The following is a 23,693-nucleotide window of genomic DNA, read 5'->3' as shown; positions in this document are numbered from 1 at the left end:
GCACAACCATTCCAATAACTTTGATGATGCATTCAAATTAGTCATTATGAGCTACATCTGTACTTACTGTTTGGTATTTTGGTGCCAGCTGAACCAGATGGGAAACTTTGGATACAAATGTGTTACTGGGAAAAATATGACATTTTTCTGCAGCTTTTATTATGGCACTCGGGACGCTGGTTTCTTCTGTACATTCAGATGAGGGAACCTGCTGTCCAGGACCATATTTTCCAGCAATGACTGCAGGGATCAGACCATCTGGAGCCAAAGACATAACAGATTTAGTAGTAGAAAATAGTTTATACTGCTGTACACTAAAAAAGCTAATTTACTGAAAAGAGCCCCTGCTTTTTTTATATGTGCATCTACTGTAAGTATATTAATTGTTACAGTTATGAAAAGCCATATGGTGTTAAAATATAGAACAGCTTTTAACAAATTTGTGAAAACAAGCTTAAATGCATAACGAAAGTTTTAAGCAACAAAAAATACATATTTGGGAAATCAAGAATAAGTCGCATTATGGTTAATTAAATGCTGCCACCTGAAACACATGTACATCCTAAAGTGACAAGCTTGGGAGAATGCCACTTTACTACTTAAGAAGATTTTCTTACAGACTCGAAAACTAATAGTGTTCAGTAAGGAAAACAACTATGTCTTATTGAAAGCCCCTTAAAGTGACTCTGTACCCACATTCTGACCCCCCCCCCCCAACCACTTGTACCTTCAGATAGCTGCTTTTAATCCAAGATCTGTCCTGGGGTCCGTTCAGCAGGTGATGCAGTTATTGTCCTAAAAAACAACTTTTAAATTTGCAGTCCTGTGTCAAACGGCCGTGGCCTAGAGTGTGTGTGCATAAGGCTGGCACAACCTCTCTGTCCCTCCTCCCCGCCCTCCTCCTCATCAGGAATGCTCCAGGCAGATTGTCTCCTATTCCTCAGCTGTGTGAACACTGCACATGGGCTGGATCGTTAAGACACCTGTGCAGTGTTCATTGCAGAGGAATAGAAAAAATCCTGCCTGGAGCATTCCCAATGATAAACAGGGTGGGGAGGAGGGACGGAGGGGTGGTGCAAAGTTAGGGCACAGATATTCTAAGCCCGGGCCATTTGGCACAAGGCTGCAAGTTTAAAATTAGTTTTTTTTAGGACAATAACTTCATCACTTGCCGAACGGACCCCAGGACAGATCTTGGATTGAAAGCAGCTATCCGAAGGTACAAGTGGTTTGGGGGGACAGATTGTGGGTACAGAGTCGCTTTAAGGCTATGGTCCCACACAGTATTTTTGCTCAGTATTTTGGTAAGTATTTTGCAACCAAAACCAGGAGTGGATTGAAAACACAGAAAGGCTATGTTTACACTCGCTTTGTTTAAATTTAGTGGATGGCCGTAATTTCAAAACAACCGTCAATTCTTTGCGCGTAGAGCGGCAGTGCGTGAGGCATCCCATTGACATACTGAAGCAGTTGGTTTTCCGTGGTGGGGGCTCTGCCGTGGATTTCTGCCTTTTTTACTCAGTGTGAACACATCCCTTAGAGAATAAAAACAAACTAAAAAACAACAATGGGTGGGTTACAGTACAAGGACAAGTTATCAAACTTGGGGTTATTTACGCTAGAAAAAAAAATTTCTTCGGGGCGATCTGATTACAATGTACAAATATATGAATGGACAGTACAGAGATCTTTGTGGTGATCTTTTTTACACCAAGGCCTGTAACCATGACAAGGGGGCATCATCTATGTCTAGAGAAAAGAAAGTTTCATTATCAGCATAGACACAGATTCTTTACTGTAAGAGCAGTGAGACTATGGAACTCTCTACCACATGATGTTGTCATGGCCAGTTCATTAAATAACTTCAAGGGAGGCCTGGATGCTTTTCTTGAAAAAAATAATATTACAAGTTATGGGCATTAGATTTCTGGTGATACATTGATCCAGGGATTATTCTGGTCGCCATTGGAGTCGGGAAGGAATTTTCTCCCTGTGATGGGGCAATTGTCATCTGCCTCATAGGGGGTTTTGCCTTCCCCTGGATTAACACAGTAGGATTTCTCTAGGCCTGATGGACTCTCATCTTCATTCAACCTTATTAACTATGTAACTATGTACACATTATATTTCAGCATCTAATCTACCCCTTTAAAGGTTCTGCTGCATCTCTAGAAGTTATCAATTAATTTATATCAAGAAACGTACTAAAATTACTCTAACCCACTAAAATATACATTAATTTGAAAAATAGGAACTGTTAAAAAAGGCCTCATAACCAACTTACGTGCTTCATCATTAAACGTAACAGTGCTACATGAGCCATTAAGGACGTTCAGAGCGTTTGGCCATTCTGCACAAATAAATGACCTTAGAGCACTAGCTCCATGACTTGATAATTGTGATAACCAGCAGTTCTGTATTGCAATGACCATTGCTCTGTCCTCAAGGGTCTGCTTCCAGTTTTCTTGCATATTGTCCATTTCTTTCCCTGAAATAAAAACATAATTTTACTATTAGCGGAGGATTTCTCAGTAACAGTAGATGGTGGGGACCGTATGTTATCACCCAGTGCACACGGATTAGACATAGTCTAGGCAAATTCAGGAAGACATATATGTCTATTCAGGATGGACTGGAGCAGAAGGGGTTAAGAGAAGGTAAGAGATGGCTAAAGAAGACTAAACAGTTTATGACATAGGTCAGGATGGACAGCTAACAAGTTGGTATAAGCTACACATCAGCTAGACTCAATATTTAAACATGCCTATATTTCCCCTCCATCAAGTACACACTAAGTACACCTTTGTAGTCAGAATTTATCTCTATTTTATTGCAAACCCATAATAAAAACAATAAAAACACCCACTAAAAACAATGCATAGAGGTTTAGGGTTGTGTACCATCTGCCATAAAGTGCAGTATAACAATGTACATTCATATTAATAGATAGGTAGAGCAGTGTTATATGGGGATAACACGTTACTTAAATATTTAACACATACACTACAAAGTATACAAAATATATTCCCCATGCAATCAATTGTCAATAATATTCATTGCCTGCGAGGTATAGTACTGATCCACCTCCTAAACAAACACAGATAAGTACTGACTGTTAAAGGGGTTATCCAGTGCTACAAAAACATGGCCACTTTCTTCCAGAGACAGCCCCACTCCTGTCTCCAGCTTGGGCGGGGTTTTGCTGCTCAGTTTTATTGAAGTGAATGGAGCTTAATTGCAAACTGCACCTGAACTGGAGACAAGAGTCGTGTTGTCTCTGAAAGAAAGTGGCCATGTTTTTTAGCATGCACTGGATAACCCCTTTAACCCTTAAGCGACCCTGGACGCACCTGTACGTCCAGGGCCGTCTAAATGTGTGAGAGCGGGGTCGCGGCCATTAGTGGGCACGGTCCGATCGCCTTGCCCGCTAATAAAGTAATCGGATGCAGCTGTCAAAGTTGACAGCTGCATCCCATTACTTAATGCAGCCGTTCCCTGGTGTCTAGTGGGGTGGATCGCTCCTCCGGGATGTTGTCCCGGAGGAACGATCCACACATCCTGCCCGAAATTGGCCCGGTCTTCTAAGGGTTAAAGCAAAATATATAATAGCCGTGCAATGGTTAGAATTACTGACAAAGAACGTACGATGACCAGAACCCCACCTCCGTCACTGATTGGCTGAGTGGGCCTGCAACGTCCTGCCCCCAGAAGCCAGAAGTGGCTGCACAGCAAGGAGGAAGCAGTACAATCCCGGCAGTGGTATGGGAGCCATGGAGCTTAGTGTAGTTAATTATTTTTAATCTCCCCTTTCTCAGGCATAGAGCAAAAAAGTCTCCTGCCTGGACAGCCCCTTAAAATATAACAACTTTCCTGTAAGTGACATAAATAAAATAGTAAAACCATTAACCAAGTCTCTATGGGGAACTGATTAACTGGATACTTATCTGGAGAGGTTTATCTAACTACAGCGCTATCATTAATCCTTCCTCCGATTTCAGCTCAAGTCAGGCCGGAAAAGACTGAATGCATAAGAAACTCGATCAAAGGACACAGGATATTCTTCTCCAGCAGGTGAAAGACTACTAAATCAATGACAGTTCCTAACCATGAAAACAGAATTGTAAATGCATACGCACTTAGGGAAGCAGACATTGTGCAGAACAGTCACAATGAATGATTCTGCCAATAACATGGCTCAGGCTTAGAAAGCACCTTGTTCGTCATATTCCGCTGAATATCTGATCCATCTGGTGAGCCAATATCCGATAATATTTGATTAAGTTGCCCTTCTTGTTTCGCGCTAATGTGATTTACCTAATGTCCTCAGTGTCTCAATGTCTGAATTCTAATTCAAAGCACATATTTTTTCCAGCTAATTTCTGGATCACAAAGAAATTGGTCAGATTTCAAAATGTCAGTGTCTGGTTAGCAATTCAAATGAAAGCAGCAGTAATTATGGCTTTTCATATTCTGGCATGCTGCACTGCATCAAATCTGACACAAATTCTGGGTTCCCTAATACCAGAGTAGAAAATTAGTGTCCACAATGATATGGAAATATACTGCTCCGAGATTAATAACTGCTCTTCCAGAAAGAAAGATGGTCCTTTCAGTAGGTCTATTAAAGTGTGTGAAAGAATACGGAAAATAGCTGCGATGCCATGTCTCCTGGAGGCAGCCGGCTCCGCATTATTACTCACAAGCTGTAATCACTTCTGTCACTTGTATTTTGATGTATAGGGAGAGGGATACATAAGTTGTGCACTACTCCAATATGCTGTCTGCCTGAGAAAACTATCTTGTATTGAAGCCTTGAGTGTTGGTTGTTTATACACTTCCTTACAGAAATTGATGCCATACATTTAGCAGCTTCGAGGGAATATTGATCCACAGGGCAAAGAAAACTCCAATAACATTTTTTGAATGAATCGCACATAGTACAAAAAAAGACAGACTATGGAAAACTTAAAGGGAACCTGTCACCATGAAAATGTTACCTAAGCTATCTGCATCATGTTATAGAGCAGAAGGTGCTGAGAAGATTGATATATATCTTTATGGGAAAAGATTCAGTATAACTTGTAATTTATTGATTGAAATTTCCGATCTTTTCATGCTAAAGAGTCCAGTCCATTGAGTGACACCGCCCACTGGACTCCTTACTACAGAATGAGCAGGGATTTCAATCAACATGTTACAAGTAATAGTGAATCTTTTGCCACAAAGATATATATCAATCTACTCAGCTCTTCCTGCTCTATAACATGATGGTGATAGATTCAACAGCATTGTTTTTGGGGACAGGTTCCCTTTAAATGGTGTTTTCTGGCCAAAACAGACTGATAATCTATCCTGCCACTAAACAGTGAATAAGCCGAAGGCTCAGAAGCTGAGTTGCGATGACGAGTCACCACTGGTCCCATAAAATGTGTAGTGTTGGCACTGAACAGCTGACCTGTGCGTTGCCGCATTTCAGCACTCCGGCAATTAGTCACATGCTGCTAATAAAATTTGGAGCCACTTGTTTTCTCTTCATCTTAGCTATGTTTAAATTTACAATATGTTTTGTTTTTTATACCAAAGATGAAATTTTATCTTACACAGATACACAGGAAAATCTCTCTAATTACATAAAATCACTGATTTATGCCTATACGGTTCTCCCTGCTTAGGAAACAGATACAGATGCATCGCTACAAACAAGAAATTATGTTTAGCTATAAGGAGAAGTGTTTTGTGAGTCATTGGAGGCGAAGAATGATTCATCCGAGCATGAAGTTATGTAGCAATATGTCATTTGCTGAGATATACCTATGCTTCATAAAGAACAAAGTCAGTGGTCAAAGCAGAATATAAATAAATGTCATATAATATCCTCAAAGCTTTTTTATTTAGTCTCTAGGAAATGTGCAATGAGATATAAACAAGTCACCAATTTATGTTTATATCAAAGAGCTAGAAATGGAGCCAGCGCTGGTATATCTACTGTGTATATTACAGTGATATATGCTTATAGCTGTAAATCATCCGGCAGCAGTACAATAGTTGTTTCTAGGATATAAAAATGACAAATCCTCTTTATGCATCATTTGCTTTCAGTTGTCTCTATGAGACCTGTTAGTCACAAACTATACGCTTTCTTCTTCCCTATATGAAAGCTATAAGATTAGGGTCAAAGTAACATTACAGATATGAAGTCCCCCTCCCCAAGGGCCAGGCAGCTCAGAAGAATGATGTGGGCCTCTCTGAAGACGTTTTCCAGGCACAATGACACATCCCTGGCCTACATCAGTAGGTGTGAGTTTGAAACAATCACCCAAAGCAAAACAGTTTACCCTAATTAAATGCTAATGCTTTTACAGAAAAGCATTCAAACCTTTGATACACTACCTTAAAGGGACCAGGGTCTCAAAGTTATACATAGGTAACAATTAGAGATGAGCGAACCTTGAGCATGCTCAAGTCGATCCCAACCCGAACGTTCGGCATTTGATTAGCTGGGGCTGCTGAAGTTGGATAAAGCTCTAAGGTTGTCTGGAACACATGGATACAGCCAATGACTATATCCATGTTTTCCACATAGCCTTAGGGCTTTATCCAAGTTCAGCCCCCGCTAATCAAATGCTGAACGATCAGGTTCAGATGGACTCGAGCATGCTCCAGGTTCGCTCATCTCTAGCAACAATCTATTAACAAATATCTGCCACCTATTTATTTTTCTTAAAGGGGCTGTCTTACCAGGACAACCCCTGTTCATAAGCCCAATAGGGGCCTATGGACATCGGGGAATGGGGGGGGGGGGGGTTGTAATGCGTTGTCGTGGACGTCCATTTTGGACGTGGACGTGGACGTCATTTTGCAGCCAAATAACATCCGCTAACGGACGTCATTTTGAAATAGCAAATGTTATTTGGCCTCAAAATGACAGTTGTCCAAAAATACAGTCGTCTAATGGCCAAAAAACAAGTTGGATGGTCATTCGGATGATTTGACTGCCGTTTAGGCTGTTCTGACTGAGCTATTGGGAGGAGCTCCTTTAAAGTGTCGTGAAGATACAAACATCAGAGCATCAGATTTTTGCTGATTTTCGCTGAGTTTCATCAGAATTTTGCAGTGAACAATAGGGTTTCTTACACTGTATCTGTATACAGTAAGGCCCCGTTCACACTGTGGAATCGGCGAATCCTGCCTTCAATGTGTTTGAATGGGAGGGCTCTCGCGCTTCTGCGCTTCACCGCTTAAACAATTGACATGTTAATTCTTTGAGTGGAGAGGCGCGGATAGTGGAGGCGAGCAAGCCCTCCCATTCAAAGAGACTGAAGTCAGGACTGGAGGCCAATTCCATAGTGTGAACGGGGCCTAAGGCCGAATTCACACATCCGTCTGCAGCGTTTTGTTTCTCCGCGAGACTGTAATGACAAAGCCACAGAAATTCAAACAGTCTCCTCACTGCCCACTGCTGACGGGTGTGTGAATGCAGCCTTACGGTATACAGACAGTAGTGGATTATAATAGGGGCGTTTTGGGCGGCAGCCCGGGGCCCTGAGCTCCTGGGGGGGCCATGACCACCCAAAAAGACTTATACTTTCAGTGGTGTACTGTCTCCTGGCTACACTTCCGCCATAATTTGCAAAAAATCACAGTTTTTTTATGGCAATTTTGCACAAATCAGGACATCATGACATTATCTATACTGTACTTTAAACGCCAGGCTAGTGCTGCCATAGTTACAGTGGGGTGAACAGCCCGGGGCCTATGGGAAAGTTAATCCTCCCCTGTATACAGATACAATGTAAAAAAGGGGGAAACACTCCAGGACAGGGATTTACAGCCTGCAAGGTCTGCAATATTGCGGCAATGTGAATCCAACCCTGCTCTAATTTCAATTGCTATAGCACCTGAATATAGACTTTAGACGTTATATTGCAATTAGCAAATTAAGCCCATGGGTATTCTCCTGGGCTGCAAAAGTGAATACTTGCAGGCATAGGGGCTTTAGTTGAGAAAAAAAGAGAGCTCAGGGAAGCAACAACAAGTCGCTGACAGATCCCCTTTAAGAACAATGCTGAAAGAGCATGATTATTTAGGAAATACATATTATGGTTCGTTTTATTTGCTCGTTTTTCAGGATTACAGAAAATCAAGGTAAATCTCTGCATGGTATAACATCAGATATGTACAGCATTAATTACCTTGGCTCTCCATGTTGCTTTTGCACAGATATCTGAGCGTCTGGCTGGCCTCATTAAGGAGATTGTTCAGCTCTGCCATTGATAAGGCAACGTTTTCTCCTTAAAATAAAATAAATGAGCACAGGTAAAAAAAAAAAACATTATTAAAAAAATCAATAGAGAGGAAAAACAGACTGCGTAAGAAACTGTAACTTTATTAGGTATAGGTTACAAAGCCTACCATTTACAGATGACAGAAAGCCAATCAGACCTGATTTATATAGCTTTCCAAATGAATCCATTACGGCACAGAGTTTTTTAGCCAGATCCACAACATTTGAAAATCCTACAAAAAAAAAAAAAAATCAGATAGTAAACAATAGTGGTCTTGTATAGATTTCATTTTTCAATTCAATAACTTCATACTGGCTGAACCAGGAGGCATATTAGAGGTCCTGGGGCCTCTCTAGCACCTTTCACTGGTAAAGTAGGCAAAAACAGGAAAGTGCAACAGCAACCTGCAAATGCAGGCACATACTCTTTTCAGTGTACACAGGATAAAAAACTGTTCTAAAGATTTTTGAAAATTAGGTTCTCAAAAAACAATTTTATCAACCAGAGTGTAGCAAGTCACCATGTTAAGGTGACCTCAGAAAACGTGAGGTTCGTAGAAGCACAAAACAGTCTGTCACCGCATTGTGTTGTCTAGCGTCTGCTATGTCCATGTTCGCACTTTGTCCAGTTTTCTATCGCTAGATATGAAGAAATAAAGCCTATGAAGACTCCTTCAGTGAGTGCAAGCCATTATTTTCTTCCTCCTTGGAATGTGTTTACATTGGACTATATATTGTTTTTTGGAGTTTGCACCACTTGTTAAGTCCACTTTTACAGCAGACTGTCAGCAGACATTGTATTTTGTATGCACCGCTACCTATTCTACCTACCTATTCTCTTAGACATTACACCTACAAACTAGGCATGAAGGATCCAAACTAATCTTTGTTTGAAACACCCAAAGGAGATGGGTGTAGTGCAAGCCAACAGGAGGTAGCTACACCCCCACATATAACACAAAAAGCAAAAAAATGGTCAGCATTTAAACACCTCTGGTCACACTGTGTAGGCTGCACGCCACTCTCACTAAAATACAGACATAGGTCGGGTTCACACTATGTATGACACAGGCCGTTCTGTAATACAGTGTCAGTGAAGTTCATCCCGGACAGTACTGCAGTACCGGCCGGATGAAATTAATTTCTTTTTAATTGGGATGCACTCGCATTCTGGTGTGCCCGCATTCCAATTAACCATAGCCGACAATGTAAAGTGCGCCTGGAGCCACACTTTACATTGTCTGCTCTGTCAGTCTTGTGCGGCCGATATTCCATAAATATCCCAGCCCAGGAATGGTGAGGTGGAAAGAAGCTGCTGGGACCACACCAATGACCAATATTTTAATATAATAATGCACTCCATTGACTTCCGTACAGAATAAAGGTCGCAACTGTCCAAATAATGAACATGCTCATTATTTACCACCTACTTTTTTACTGTGTGTGAACATAGTCTCAAAGTACAGAAGGCTGAAGCTAGACAGTGACCCCACATTCTGTTCAGTTAGTTCATTACTTCCTAATGGATTAGAGAAAGTCTTATTTTAAGTTGCTGGGCCTAAATGCCCAATCTTTTTCCTTTAAACCAACTGGTGTCAGAAAGTTATATAGATTTGTACTTTACTTCTATTTAAAAATTCCATACTTATCAGCTGCTGTATGTCCTGCAGGTTTCTTTTCAGTCTAACACAGTGCTCTCTGCTGACATCCCTGACCAAGACAGGAACTGAACAGGGCAGGAGAGGTTTTCTAAGTGGATTTGCTGCTGATCTGGACAGTTCCTGTCTCGGACAGAGGTGGAAGCAGAGAGCACTGTGTCAGACTAAAAAGAAAACAACCTTTCCTGCAGGACATACAGCAGCTGATAAGCATGGAAAGACTTTAGATTTTTAAATAGAAGTAAAGTACAAATCTATATTTTCTAAAAAAAAATGTTGATTTGAATGAAAAATATTTTCGCTGGATAACCCCTTTAAAGAGTACCTGTCATTAACGACAACTTTTGATGTGTCAGACAGACATATCAAAGGTTTTGATTGATCAGAGTTTGACTGTTCCTACCACGACCGATCAGAAGAACGATCTGGGAGAAGTCCGCATATAGCACGTTCACTCCCAGCTCTGTGTCATGTGACCTGAACAGACTCTCAATGAAAGTCTATGGGGCCGTCTAAGTTTTAGACAAAGAGCCGGAAAAGGAGAACGCTAAACACCCAGAACCTGACCCAGAATTTTTACGTGAAAAATTGGCTTTAGGTCCTGCCATGAGCTCCAGGGTTTATCTTAGATGTCAAACTCAGGCCCTCCAGGTGTTGCAAAACTACAATTCCCATCATGCCTGGACAGCCAAAGCGAAGCTGGCTTAGATGCAGCAGCTTGCTCTGCGCATTATATAGTTATGGCCTGTCAGCTTTCAAATTTTCAAAATGTTCAGAATGATCAAAATATGTAAAAAAAAAAAAAAAGCTAGCATAAACTGGCCACAGCAACCAATCACAGCTCAGCTTACAGCTCTGGTACATAAATCCTGTATGCCCATGCACTGGGAGGGTTATTTTTTTTTTTAGGGTACAAACCCACACAGCAGATACGCAGCAAATACGCAGCAGATACGCAGCAGATTTGATGGTGCAGATTTGATGCTGAGTTTAGTTATTTAGATCTAATCTGCTGCGTATTTGCTGCGTGTTTGCTGCGTATTTGCTGCGTATCGCAGCAGTAAATACGTTGCATATACGGTGTGTGGGTTTATACCCTTAAGACGAACGTGTGTGTGTGTGTATATAAGCATCACAATATTCTTCCTATTATATCATGCACCACATGATCATTTGCTCGCCATCACTCATACAGACAGACACACTTGGATGTCAGCAGAGCAAAAACAAACATCCCTCTGAAATATGTCTGAATTATCTTCTACAAACAACATCAATTGAAGCAACAGGCCAAATGATAATAATTACCCGTCTTTGTAGACTAATTATTTTATCTCACGCTGGCCAAGTACCGAGCACGTTTGCTAATAGAATTTTGAAGATTTACGATTTGATGCCAAGATGAGTTTCCTGTCATACCAAGATAGCAGAGGAATTGGCCTGTGTTACTAAAGCCCGTCCTCGCCACGCATTTCATGCAGAAGAAAATTACAAGCACTGATAAGGCAATTTCAACTTTCTAAATGCCTTACAATATATAATAATGGATGTACTTATCCGTGACGCATGGGTGATAGATCTACGTAATTAAAATTCACTAAGATTTATAGGAATGCATTGGGAGAACTGATACTATGCAAATAATAGCCTAATGATGATTTGCAGTTAGATGTCAGACATAGTCATATATTTTTATATTTCTAATAAATTAGGGTAATAAGACTGGTTGGGAAAACACAGCCGGGGTATATTCAGCTATACATCATATTAATAACAATTTGTAACAATTAACATATATCATCTATCAGGATATATGACTAAGGGACACACTTGTCTGTAATTTTTTCTCTCCTCTATTGTAATGTACATGACAACAAATCTAATTATGATATCTTTATGGTAGAAAAATATTCATTTATCTGATGAAATTTGGCTATGTGTCTTTTCATGTTTAGTAAAAGGATGCTGGTTGACCTCAGGGAGATCAACCAAAACACAGCAGAGACACCATCACGTGTCTCGACATCATTGTATTCTAGAACATTGCCCCCTGGGAAATCAAATATGCAAAAGAACACTGCAGAGACACATCACATGTCTCAGTGAACTAGCCAGACCTTCCTCCGGGAAGGAACAACCAAGCCAAGGGGGGTATCCAATTAAGGAAACCACCCAAGCAAGGTATCCGTCCACAGACAGCTGTTTTGAGGTATTTGCCCCTCATCAGTGTGGAGTAGGATTCTGGCTAGTGGGAGCAATGCCTTGTAAGTGCATGCAAAAGGACGCTGGTCAACCGCACTGGCGTTGAGACATGTGATGGTGTCTCTGCAGTGTTTTTTTGCATATTTGATTTCCCAGGGGGCAACGTTCTAGAATACACTGATGTTGGGACACGTAATGGTGTCTCTGCAGTGTTTTGGTTGATCTCCCTGAGGTCAAGCAGCGTCCTTTTGCATGCACTTTACTAGGCATTGCTCCCATTATTCAGAATCCTACTCCACACTGATGAAGGGGAAATACCCTGAAACCGCTGTCTGTGGATGGATACCTTGCTTGGGTGGTTTCCTTGATAGGAGACATTCCTTTGGCTCGGTTTTTCCTTCCCAGAGGAAGTTCTGGCTAGTTTAATAACATCGAGACATGTGATGGTGTCTCTGCAGTGTTTTTTTGCATATTTTCATGTTTAGTGTCCTGGGGTTCACAAGGTTTCAGCATCCAGCAGGATAGTTGCAGATTACCTGATTTTATCTTGTCCCAGCAATAGAGTAAGGGCATGTAGGGAAAATTGATATGTAGTACAAGACAAATGTATTAAATTTCATTAAACTGGTAGTGACTACTGTGGAGCCCTGTCCTATTTACATGTACTGTAGGGGGACAGCCAGACAGTGATAGCCAAGAACGAGACTTCTCTCTTTGGACAGTTTCTGACATGAACAGAGATGACAGCAGAGGGAACCTTCTCAGACTGGAGAGAAAACACCACCTCCTGCAGGACATACAGCAGCTGATAAGTACTGGAAGACTTGATTTTTAAATGTACAAATTTATATAACTTTCTGACACCAGTTGATTTGAAAGAAAAATAATTTTCCCTTTAAAGCTAGGATGTAGCTGTACCTGTATTTACCTATATTATACCCATTAACAATCTTTGAAACAGTTGCCTGACTTTAAGCTGAAATGTTTGTCTTCTATGCCTTTTATAGGTCAGTTATTACAGATTAGGTCTTAGAGTATGATCACACACAATCAAATAATACCACAGTGCGGACATATGTTCATGATCATTATTTGCAGTCGTCAATATGACTAGACTTCCGCCTTTCCCCTGCTAAATGACAACATGTTCCCTTAGTAGGAACACGTCCTAAAAAAAAAAAATAATAATTATCGCAGCTCTTTGTAGTGTTGTGTGAATGTCAGAAGTCTGATATTTACCTCCTATCTGCTCAGTTGCTTCATTTTAGGCGCTGACACCCTATAAACCCCCCTTCCCCCCAATGATTTAGGCTTCATGCACACATCTTGTAAATTCATCCGGATTCCTTATCAGGAAATCCAGATTAGTTTCCAGACCCACAGAATTAAGCACATATATTTGTCTTGGAGGGTGTCCATTATGAAAAATAGGTCGGGAAATTTTAAATCCTGTCTTATTTTTGTCCAAAGTTCTGGCACAGATGACCCTATAGAAGTCTATGGGAGCACCCAGTATTTAGGACAGAATTCCAGATGTGCTGCTAGCCGGCCTGGGCTAGTGTCAGCACCCAGGCAAGTACAACCAGATGTTGCATTTAGCCCTTTAATTGTATGTGCACCTATATAGGAGCACATACAGTTAAATGCGTCACTGTGTTTAACAATCACTCTTCTGGGAAGAGGCAGTATTATGTCTCTGACCACATGTGGCCACTCTCTTGGACACACAGGCGGAGAACAAAAGCTAGAGAGCCATGCTGCAGGTGAGTATGTCTTTTATTATTATTTCTTTAACTCTTCAGTTTTTATGGTAAGGAAATACCTTGAAGCCTGAAAGACTTCCTGATCAGTATTTTCTGACTGTAAAAACTAACTGCATGGGGCCTTACACTACAGCTCTGCCTGCTCAGATTGGCTTCTGTGTCTAGGCACAAGCTAGTCATACGCTCACTGCGGACAGAATGATTATCATTTGCCAGCAAAATAAATTACTGTATATATGATGACATATGCCATGCAGGTAAGAGACCAAATGGAGTAAGACAACTCCGATCCATGAGATAATCTGTAAATCCATAACTTTTTGTGTTGTAAATTCCATTTTTTTTATTGAATCATTGTTTATGTAGCTTCTTTATCACTACATTCTGTTTAAGTTGATGTATATTGGATATTATAAGCTGATGTGGTAGGTATAGCTTGCTGTCAATCCGCTGTAAACAGAAGCTTGGTGAGTGTTGTCGCTTCATCCTCAATCTTGGAAAGCTCTCCTCAATAAACACATTAGAGATACATTTATACGTTCTGTTGGCTTAATGTACTACCATCCATCTGCTATGGTGGCTTACAGCCTGTTTGCCTTTGCAGGCTGCCAAATGTAGTTCTTTTTGTTATTCCTGTCTCATATAACTGCCAAGAACGAATTGCAAATAAAAAAAAAAAATTAAAGATCTTATCAGCTATCCAAGTCCAAGAACTACATGAAGCCTGTTTTTCAATTTGGTAGCAATTTAGAGCAAGAAACATGTAATTTATCTCAAATAAATGAATTCCTGTGCAGCATCCTCCTTACTATACTTTAGATACAAATATATGTCGGCCTAATTCTGGTCTATATAAGACAAGTAAAAAATAAAAAGTACTTCCATGGTGGTACAATGCTGTTGCACTACAATGTTGTTTGGCTTTCTGTTTTTGTTTCTTTCTATTTCTGTTATTGTTTTTTATTATTGTTTTTTTGTTTTTGTTTTTTTTACCTTAGTTCAACATTTTTTCCACCTTTTTGTTCCACACTATATTTCAAGCTTAAAAAAATGGACATCTGAAGGGTGATATCCAGCATCTGCCATTATGCAGATTACTGATCCCAGAATCCTTTGCAGCCGAATTGGGAGTGTATAGTGAAGGGAGAGCAATGAAAGGCTGTCAAATTGGGAGCTGAGACGAAACAGACTTGTTTACTGGGAGAATGACGCTTAACAATAAGAGATACAGCTTAAAAAATAAGTACCGAATCAGAATTTAGGAAATAATCATTACAATAAATAATCACATATAAATATGGAGTTCAGTGGTAAAAAAAAAACTTACACATTAAATGAAGTAGGGTGATGGTTGGACCTATTGGATGAATATTTATCTAAGGATTGATAGTTTCAAGGATGCAGCAATACACATATTACTCTATACTGGCAGGTACTTAGACTGCCCATAGATAAAGATACTAAAATTTCAGACGATGATAACAGTCTGTGAATGGGGATCATTCACTGTTAAAGGGGTTAAGAATTAGAAAAAAACTGCTATTTTCTTGCAATAACAGTGCTATGCTTGTCCTCAGGTTGTATGTGGTAGTAAAATTCGGTTCCATTCACTTTAATGGAACTAAGCCTCAAAATCACATCCAAACGGAGGACAACATTGCGCCTGTTTCTGGAAGAAATCGGCCATGTTTTTGTTTGGATAACTTGGATAACTGCTTCAAATTTTTTTAATGTTCAAATCATTCTTTTTGCTTTAAATACCTTTCAGCAGCAGTTTCGCTTCTAGAATGAACCTGACAGGAAATTCCCCAACTCCAATCATTCGAAAGCAGTTCAGGAGGTTATCAGGTAATTTATAGGAGTCGGAGCAGTTGTTTGTAGGCACAGTGACCCTGGGAGATCTGAATATATATAAAACAGAATACAGCAGAATTAAGTTACAGTTCTATTATAAAAAACACACATAGAAAAGGAGCTACATTATCACTATTCTATCAATTCTATCAATTGCATTGCTGACGAGAAGCAGCAATTATTATTCTGATATATGTCTATCACTCAGTGTAACATAGTAACTTAGTAAATAAGGTTGAAAGAAGACAAGAGTCCTTCAGGTGCAACCTAGAGAACCCTACTGTGTTGATCCAGGGGAAGGCAAAAACCACTATAAGGAGGAAGGCAAAAACCACTATAAGGAGGAAGGCAAAAACCACTATAAGGAGGAAGGCAAAAACCACTATAAGGAGGAAGGCAAAAACCACTATAAGGAGGAAGGCAAAAATGCCTATGGGGAGGAAGTAAAAAACTCCTATGAACAAAGAAAAGCAATCATTTTCTAGGAAGACGGTTTCACTATGTAGTAGCTTTGTAGTAACAATAGCTACTTCAAGGCTTTAAAGGGGTTATCCAGCGCTACAAAAACATGGCCACTTTTCCCCCTACTGTTGTCTCCAGTTCAGGTGTGGTTTGCAATTAAGCTCCATTTACTTCAATGGAATTGAGTTTCAAAACCCCACCCAAACTGGAGACAACAGTAGGGGGAAAGTGGCCATGTTTTTGTAGCGCTGGATAATTTTTAGACTATTGAAATGTTGACTAACAGTGAGTCAAAAAGTATGGAGTAATTGCCCAATGTTGGCTTCGTTGAGTTAGGTAAGACAATTGCACAAATAACCCAATTATTATACACATCAAGAGTTCCTTACCTTTTAATGATTGCAATGCATGCACCTCCTAGGCTTAAAGGGACTTCTTCCATCTGTAAGGTGACTGATTCTTTTCCGAGATGTCTGGCTGATTGAACCTGTGTAAGAAACTGTGCTACCAACATCATGCTTGATTGAGGTAGCTGTTCGATTCCATTCATGCATACCCAGGCTCCTAAAAGAAAAGCAGAAGAGCAAATTCTGCCATTTAATCTGATGGGAAAACTAGGAATTGGCCAGCTGTTTTATGTGTATGGCGTAGAGTGGAGTGAAGGAGGGGGATTAGGCATGATGATTAATGCCCAATCTTTTTGTTCTTAAGGGAGATAAGCTACTACGAGAGGTGTTTTGCAATGGTTTATTGACCTCTCCACACTGAGAACACATGATGTAGGTTTGGCCAAACAAAGGCCGTGTGTGTATGGAAAGGACTGAAGAAACACTGCAGTCAATCACTGCTATCAGCAAGAGAAAATACATGTGACCACAGAGACTATAAAAGTGTCACTTTTGCAAGGAACTCCAGAGCAGTGAGAGTGCTGAAGCAGCAGCAACAGGGGTGGGCATAGTTTTTATTTAACATTGTAAATCTTTAAAAGGCTCTGTCAATAGGTTTATGAAGCCCTATCTAAGGGTAGCATAAACTACTGACAGAAGCTGAACAGAATAATGTATTACTTACATTGTTCTGTGCAGCTGATTCTGAGATATCCACCTGATTAACAACTGCAAACTAGTCCTTTCTATTATGAGTGTGTGCTCAGTAGTCCTCGATATTCATGAGCACCAGCACACTCAGCCCACTGGCTGACTGCTAGTTGTCTATCTATACTGTATATAGGCAGACAACTGTCAATCAACATCTGCTTATCAGAAGAACCACTGAACAGAATGATGTAAGTAATACACCGATCTGTTCAGCATTTCTGTCACTAGCTTATCCTACCCTCATTTAAGACAGAATAAAACTAGTGACAGGTTCCCTTTAAATGTAAATTTTTTAATGATAACCATTGTAATTAACATGCTTTAATGTATGAAAAACGTTCTTTAGACAAAATATCTCCAGAACTGTGTAATATGAAATTGGATAGGTCAGACTGGAACCATTACCGTTTTATCATTTCCTTCTGAATTAGCATGCTTTCTTACATTTAAAATGCACGCATCGATTCTGTTACAATACATGCGTTTGACTCTTCTTGGATAAAACATAGAAGAGTTAGGTACATAAAATGCAATTAGGATTTAATTGCTCAATTCTAGATGACTTTAAAATAATATCAACTTACAACGTTTCCTGGTGTAAATGCAATTAGGCATCCCAACCTCTGCGCAATTAATCCTAGTGACCATCAAAGCCACTTGGTACATTACCATCTGCTTTCCTTGTGTGCCTCCATGATAATCAGATATGCACTGTACACAATTAGCATGACATGGCCCCCATGTTCAATCTAAAATCTTATTTTATTAGGAAAAGATTTAATCTGCACTCTCGCCCCACAGCTGCCAACGTGTCCACAAGACTTATTTGTAGTTCTGTAGCCGCTAATTGAAATTGTATTACTATAATGGAGAGGATTGCCTTTAACATTAAATCATTGTAGCAGGAGAATTTACAAATTAGCCCATGGACGCGGCCCTAGCTGAAAAAGCATCCTACGTAAAATAATGTAATCTTTCATAGTAACAATGGCAGAATTGTTACCAAAGATTTACTGCTAGAAACAATTAGTTTTCTCCAGCCATTCATTTTTACTTGCAAACTGTTAATGTAGCAAATGCTATTATGTAAAAATGGCGCCCTTGACAAGACCTCTCCAGTTACACAGGGTCAAAGAAAATTCTTTAGTAAAATAATTAGCACGTTCTTAGGGTATGTTAACATGTTTATTGGGGCCATATGAGGTAAATATGGCTGTATTTTACAAAATTACTTCTGTAAATAAAGGGTATGTTCATTATTTTATGGCCGATGTTCCATATGGCACTGGGGGATGATTTCCCAATTACTTCAATGGGGCCGATTATATTTTTGGAATTACACACGTAATTTTTCCTCAATATTACAGACGTAAGCCCTTCATTTTATGGTGTGTGAACATACCCTCAAATTATTTAGTAGAAAGGGGTAATTCAGTATCGGATAATTGTTATTAAAGGAGTAGTCCGGCGATTTCTAAAAGCCGGCAGCCTGCAGGAGGAGGGCGGAAATTGATTACAAGTAGGAACTTACCTCTCCCCGTGCTTGCGGTGAGCTGTTGGATTGGCCACGAGGGAAAATGCCTGTCCTGGCTGATAGACTGGTGGCTCAGCCAATCAGTGACTGGAGCAGTGTCACTGACTGGCTGAGCAGCTGGGTTGTGACATGGACAACCTGGAGATCCTGGGGTCCCGCCGCCACTCCCAGCGCTCACCGTGGGCACAGGGAGAGGTAAGTTGTTACTAGTAATAAATTACCCCCCCCCCCCTCCTTGCAAGCTGCTGGCTTTTAGAAATCATCTGACTTTAAGTAAAACTATTATCCCAAGACATACCGTGAATCCCCAAAAATAACACAGTGCCTTATATTTTTTCAGTTAAAAAAAGGCACTACATGTATGTCTTATTTTCTTGAATGTCTTATTTCTCTAACCCCTGACCTCCCCGGAATACTCACCCTAGGACCAAAAGCGCATCAGCGGCGGGTCAGCGGCAGGTCAGACGCGCGGTGGCGTGTGGCGGAGGCAATGGGCAGCCTTACTTTCGGGGGCACCTTACTTTTGGAGGGTTCCCTAGCTTAGAGTAGGGGGTGCCTTATTTTTTTGGGGGGAGTGCCTTACTTTTGGATAGAGGGTAGAGTAGTTGGGGTGTCTTATTTTAGGAGGGTGTCTTATTTTTGTCTCACTAACAGTACTGTCCTAATGCTCGATTTACCCCAGACAGGAGGTTGAAAGAACTACACAATGTATCAGCAGCTTTCCAACACTTTCCTCTCTCCAGAGACAACGCATCCGCTTATAAAAATCTGTCTTAAGGAGAGCATGTGGATGTAAAAGAAAACAAAGAGTCACTCAGGTGGATCTTTCCCTTTCATGTATTGAATAGTCAACAATTCTTTTAAACAGCCATCATACGTTTCCCCTGGGACAACCGACGTCATTATCTGTGGCTCTCCCAACAATAAAAGCTAGATGCCAGCAGAAAGAAAGTCAGACAACTTCTGAAATGAGACTCTTTTAAGAGAATAAATGGTACCTGAGGAGACAAATCCTTTACAGATATCTTTCAAAATGTTGTGATCTGATGTCTTTGTGCAATGAAAGCTGTACAGTGGTTTTCCCAATGCAAGAGATAATTCTTGGATAGTAGACTTTTTCCCGGTGGCCTAACAAGTAGAAAATGAAAAATACAGTTAGGAAAGACAAACCTTTACTTTCTATATCTACCTCTGAGAACTTTTCGAAACTTTAATATCTAATGTTCAACACATTAAAAGGGGTTTTACCACCATAGCATTTACGGTTTATTTAAAAGGAGTACTCCAGAGTCTCGAGAAAAAAAAACTTTTTTTTTGTTTGCTGATACACTTTCACCTACCCTTTCTTACAGTAGTCAATCCGAGAAGCCAACTAAAACTTTGCTAACAGCAAGGGCAGTTAGTAGTGTTCACGGTGCCCAGCAAACAACACTTAAAACCCCTAAAATGGTAACTTTTTAGTGAAAAAAAAATTTGGGTCGTTTTTACCTGTGGTCCTACACACATGGCATCAATTCCAGCAGACAATGCACCCATAACACTTAGAAAGATCCGTTCAGTTAGTGGTGTGATGAAAATGTGTTCCGCCGACCCTTGATACTCATAACCATACTGAAATTTAGAATCACCAATCTGTATACAGATAGTAAATTAAAGAAAAAGAAACATTTACCAAAGACAAAAACCAACAATTAATTAAAATCAAAATCAACTAGAATGCAAACAGTGTAAAGCTATGTTCATATGAAGTTTTTTTTTTTCTGGCCATTGGTACATTCGCTTTAAGTATCAAACATCAGGCACATCCTTTTTTTTTTTTTTCATTATGCGATTGTTTTTTTTTTTGCTGTGCACCGGTCCGGCTCTATGCACTGGGGGCATTTTTTTTAGCTTAGTGTTAACATAGCCTAAAGCAGTGTCCCTCAACTCCAGTGCTCAAGTACCCCCATCAAGTCATGATTTCAGGGTTACCTTATCATTTCACAGGTGATACTGTATATCTATAGTCAGTCACCACAAGTATTCTCTGTGTGGGATATCCTCAAATCATGACACGTTGGAAGTACTTGAGGACTGGAGTTGAGTTTTTAACAATTGAAAGGCTCACATAACTGTATGGATGACCACCATTTCATTTTCCAATGATAATGTTTTCTATAGCGAGAGGATCATAAGTTTCATGCTATTTAAATTGTGGGTCAGGCTCACTTATTACAATGGTATATGATTCACTCTGAAATGAGGCATCACTTCAGAAGACTACTAGTTGTAAAAACAGTGGGAATCATGATCTGAATCATCAGGGTGGTCCCCGACAGCTTCTCCCCACCCTGCTAGCCTTGATTGATAAATTTCTACCTTTAGGGTATAAACCCACACACCGTATACGCAGCAAATACGCAGCAAATATACAGCAAATACGCAGCAGATGTGATGGTGAAGATTTGATGCTGTGTTCAGTTAATTAGATCTAATCTGCTGCGTATTTGCTGCGTATTTGCTGCGTATCGCAGTAGTAAATACGCTGCATATACGGTGTGTGGGTTTGTACCCTAAAGGACAAGTGCCATGAAAAACTTTTTCCCAGTAATTCAAGCACATTACAAAGTTATATAACTCTGTAATATGCTTCAATCACCTATCTGCCTCCCTTCCTGTCTTTTCCCCCCTCCACCCCCCACCAGGAAGTGTCCTAACTCACACAGACCTAATTACTGTTGTCACCGTCACCAGGCAGCTCCTTCTTGTGAGGATGAGTCATCAGCAGGAGGGCTGCTCTAGGTCCTGTTACAGCAACCCCCCCCTCCCCAGTCCAAGTGATGGCTTGCAGTTGTTCAGCCAATGGGAGCTGAGCAAGCTGAGTCACCTGACAAGGCAAGGGAGGGGGGGCTGCTGTAACAGGAGAAGGAGCTGAGAGAAGAGCTTGGTGACGGTGACGACAGTAATTAGGTCTGTGTGAGTTAGGACACTTCCTGGTGGGGGGTGGAGGGGGGAAAAGGCAGGGAAGGGAGGCAGATAGGTGATTGAAGCACATTACAGAGTTATATAACTTTGTAATGTGCTTCAATTACTGGGAAAAAGTTTTTTTCATGGCATTTGTCCTTTAAGGCTATGTTTACACTACGTTGCCTTCTATAGAATCCCGGCCGGAGCGTATACACTTAGTCCTCATCTTAGCATCCTATGTCTGTACATTGCATAATAAAGAGTAAAATATTATTTAAAATGTCAAAAAAGTCAGAATGTGTGAAAGTTTTGTAGCATATTAGTGTAATATTCTCCTACAGTAAACACTCACTTACCTTCACAATGACGTCCTTGGTGTTATCATCACGTTCATAACACAACGGTGGGCTTTGTTTCCAAACAGACTGCTCTCCTGGCCGCATTTCATTCATAACATCACGCTACAATTACAGTCAAAAATGTCACATTATATAATATAATAATAATATAATATAATTATATAATATAATTTCAGCGCACCTGTTGTCTACACTATTCTAAATAGGAATGAAGAACACCTGATCCATCTGACCACATTTTACCATGACCATCCAAAGCCTTGCTATCTGCTAAATAGAGATGAGCGAACCGGGTTCGGGTTCGAGTCGATCCGAACCCGAACGTTCGGTATTTGATTAGCTGGGGCTGCTGAACTTGGATAAAGCTCTAAGGTTGTCTGGAAAACATGGATACAGCCAATGACTATATCCATGTTTTCCACATAGCCTTAGGGCTTTATCGAACTTCAGCAGCCACCGCTAATCAAATGCCGAAAGTTCGGGTTCGGATCGACTCGAGCATGCTCCAGGTTTGCTCATCTCTACTGCTAAATATATTTCTAGCAGTGTTCTCATATATAAACCACTTTTAATTCCTATAATTAAAAAAAACACTTTTTTCATGTGGCAAGTGAGCAATTTCTTTTTCTTAATGGTTCTGGCATTTCCAGAGCATTATTCTTTATTATCAGAATCAATAATTACAACACTCAGCAAGATGCTGTAAAATCTTTTCCTTTATTAAGATGAGCCATGGTCGGATGAAGCAGAGTGTACGAAACAGTTGTCAGCTGTTGCCTCCGGCATCTCTGACTACAGTCTCAATAAAGAAAAAGGTGTTACAACTTCTTGGTGAGTATCGTCATTGTTGATTCTAAAGTAGAATATCACAACCTATGGAAAGGTGTGGTGCAGTTTTCAAAAAAACGCAACAAATTTTTATAATCTTGGACAACCCCTTTAATTCTTTTGATAAATATATTATGAGAAAATGGTAACAGTGTAAAAAAAATTGTAGTGACATTTGTAGTAGATACCTGGTAAAGCAGCAGAAGGATATGATTGGTGAGGTTCAACACATCTCTTGCAGACAATGATGGGTTGAAAGCTGCGGGGTCATCTTCCTGCTCTTTGCTCAGTCTCTCACCTTCAACTGTGAAAAGTTCCCAGGAATCATAAAAATGAATGCTATTTTTGATCCGCAGAAAAGTAGTCGCTAATACAGACACAACTAAATGTCTGTGTCCTCCTGGACCTCTTCTAATCGTATCTGTAGGTCTGCATTAGGCTAGGGCTACACATCGACTTCTGTCACGTGACGCAATGTGTACATTGACCCAAATGCAAGTAAAAAGTGACTGTGACCCCCTTGTGACTTTTTCCGTAATTAGTTTATTTTATTAACAATCATATCACAACTGGATTAAAATTACAAAGCATCAAATATATTTTGGAGGCAGGACTTAGATGCAATTTGCTGTCATACAACACATGTTGTCTTGTAGCCCCAGCCTTGGGGTCCTATTAGACAAAGCAATTTTTAACTATTAACTAT

At 40.2% G+C, this 23,693-nt stretch overlaps 1 protein-coding gene across 1 annotated transcript in view; it reads right to left on the bottom strand.

The window, feature by feature from the left end:
* The window catches only part of LOC138794189 (uncharacterized), a 316,322-nt gene that overhangs the window by 201,902 nt on the left and 90,727 nt on the right, over positions 1–23,693 (bottom strand). Inside the window, exons 39-48 of the mRNA XM_069972965.1 lie at positions 23,176–23,291; positions 22,157–22,261; positions 20,343–20,486; positions 19,853–19,982; positions 16,613–16,787; positions 15,669–15,808; positions 8,413–8,517; positions 8,193–8,291; positions 2,285–2,488; positions 68–258 (exon numbers count right to left, since the gene is read on the bottom strand). Of these exons, the coding sequence (XP_069829066.1) occupies positions 68–258; positions 2,285–2,488; positions 8,193–8,291; positions 8,413–8,517; positions 15,669–15,808; positions 16,613–16,787; positions 19,853–19,982; positions 20,343–20,486; positions 22,157–22,261; positions 23,176–23,291 (1,409 nt within the window). The remainder of the gene's footprint in view (positions 1–67; positions 259–2,284; positions 2,489–8,192; positions 8,292–8,412; positions 8,518–15,668; positions 15,809–16,612; positions 16,788–19,852; positions 19,983–20,342; positions 20,487–22,156; positions 22,262–23,175; positions 23,292–23,693) is intronic.

The sequence above is a fragment of the Dendropsophus ebraccatus genome, chromosome 5 (genome assembly GCF_027789765.1).
Source record: "Dendropsophus ebraccatus isolate aDenEbr1 chromosome 5, aDenEbr1.pat, whole genome shotgun sequence".
Classification (NCBI taxonomy): Eukaryota; Metazoa; Chordata; class Amphibia; order Anura; family Hylidae; genus Dendropsophus; species Dendropsophus ebraccatus.
The sequence above is the reverse complement of the archived record's forward strand: the minus strand, read 5'-3'. Positions and strand labels throughout refer to the sequence as shown.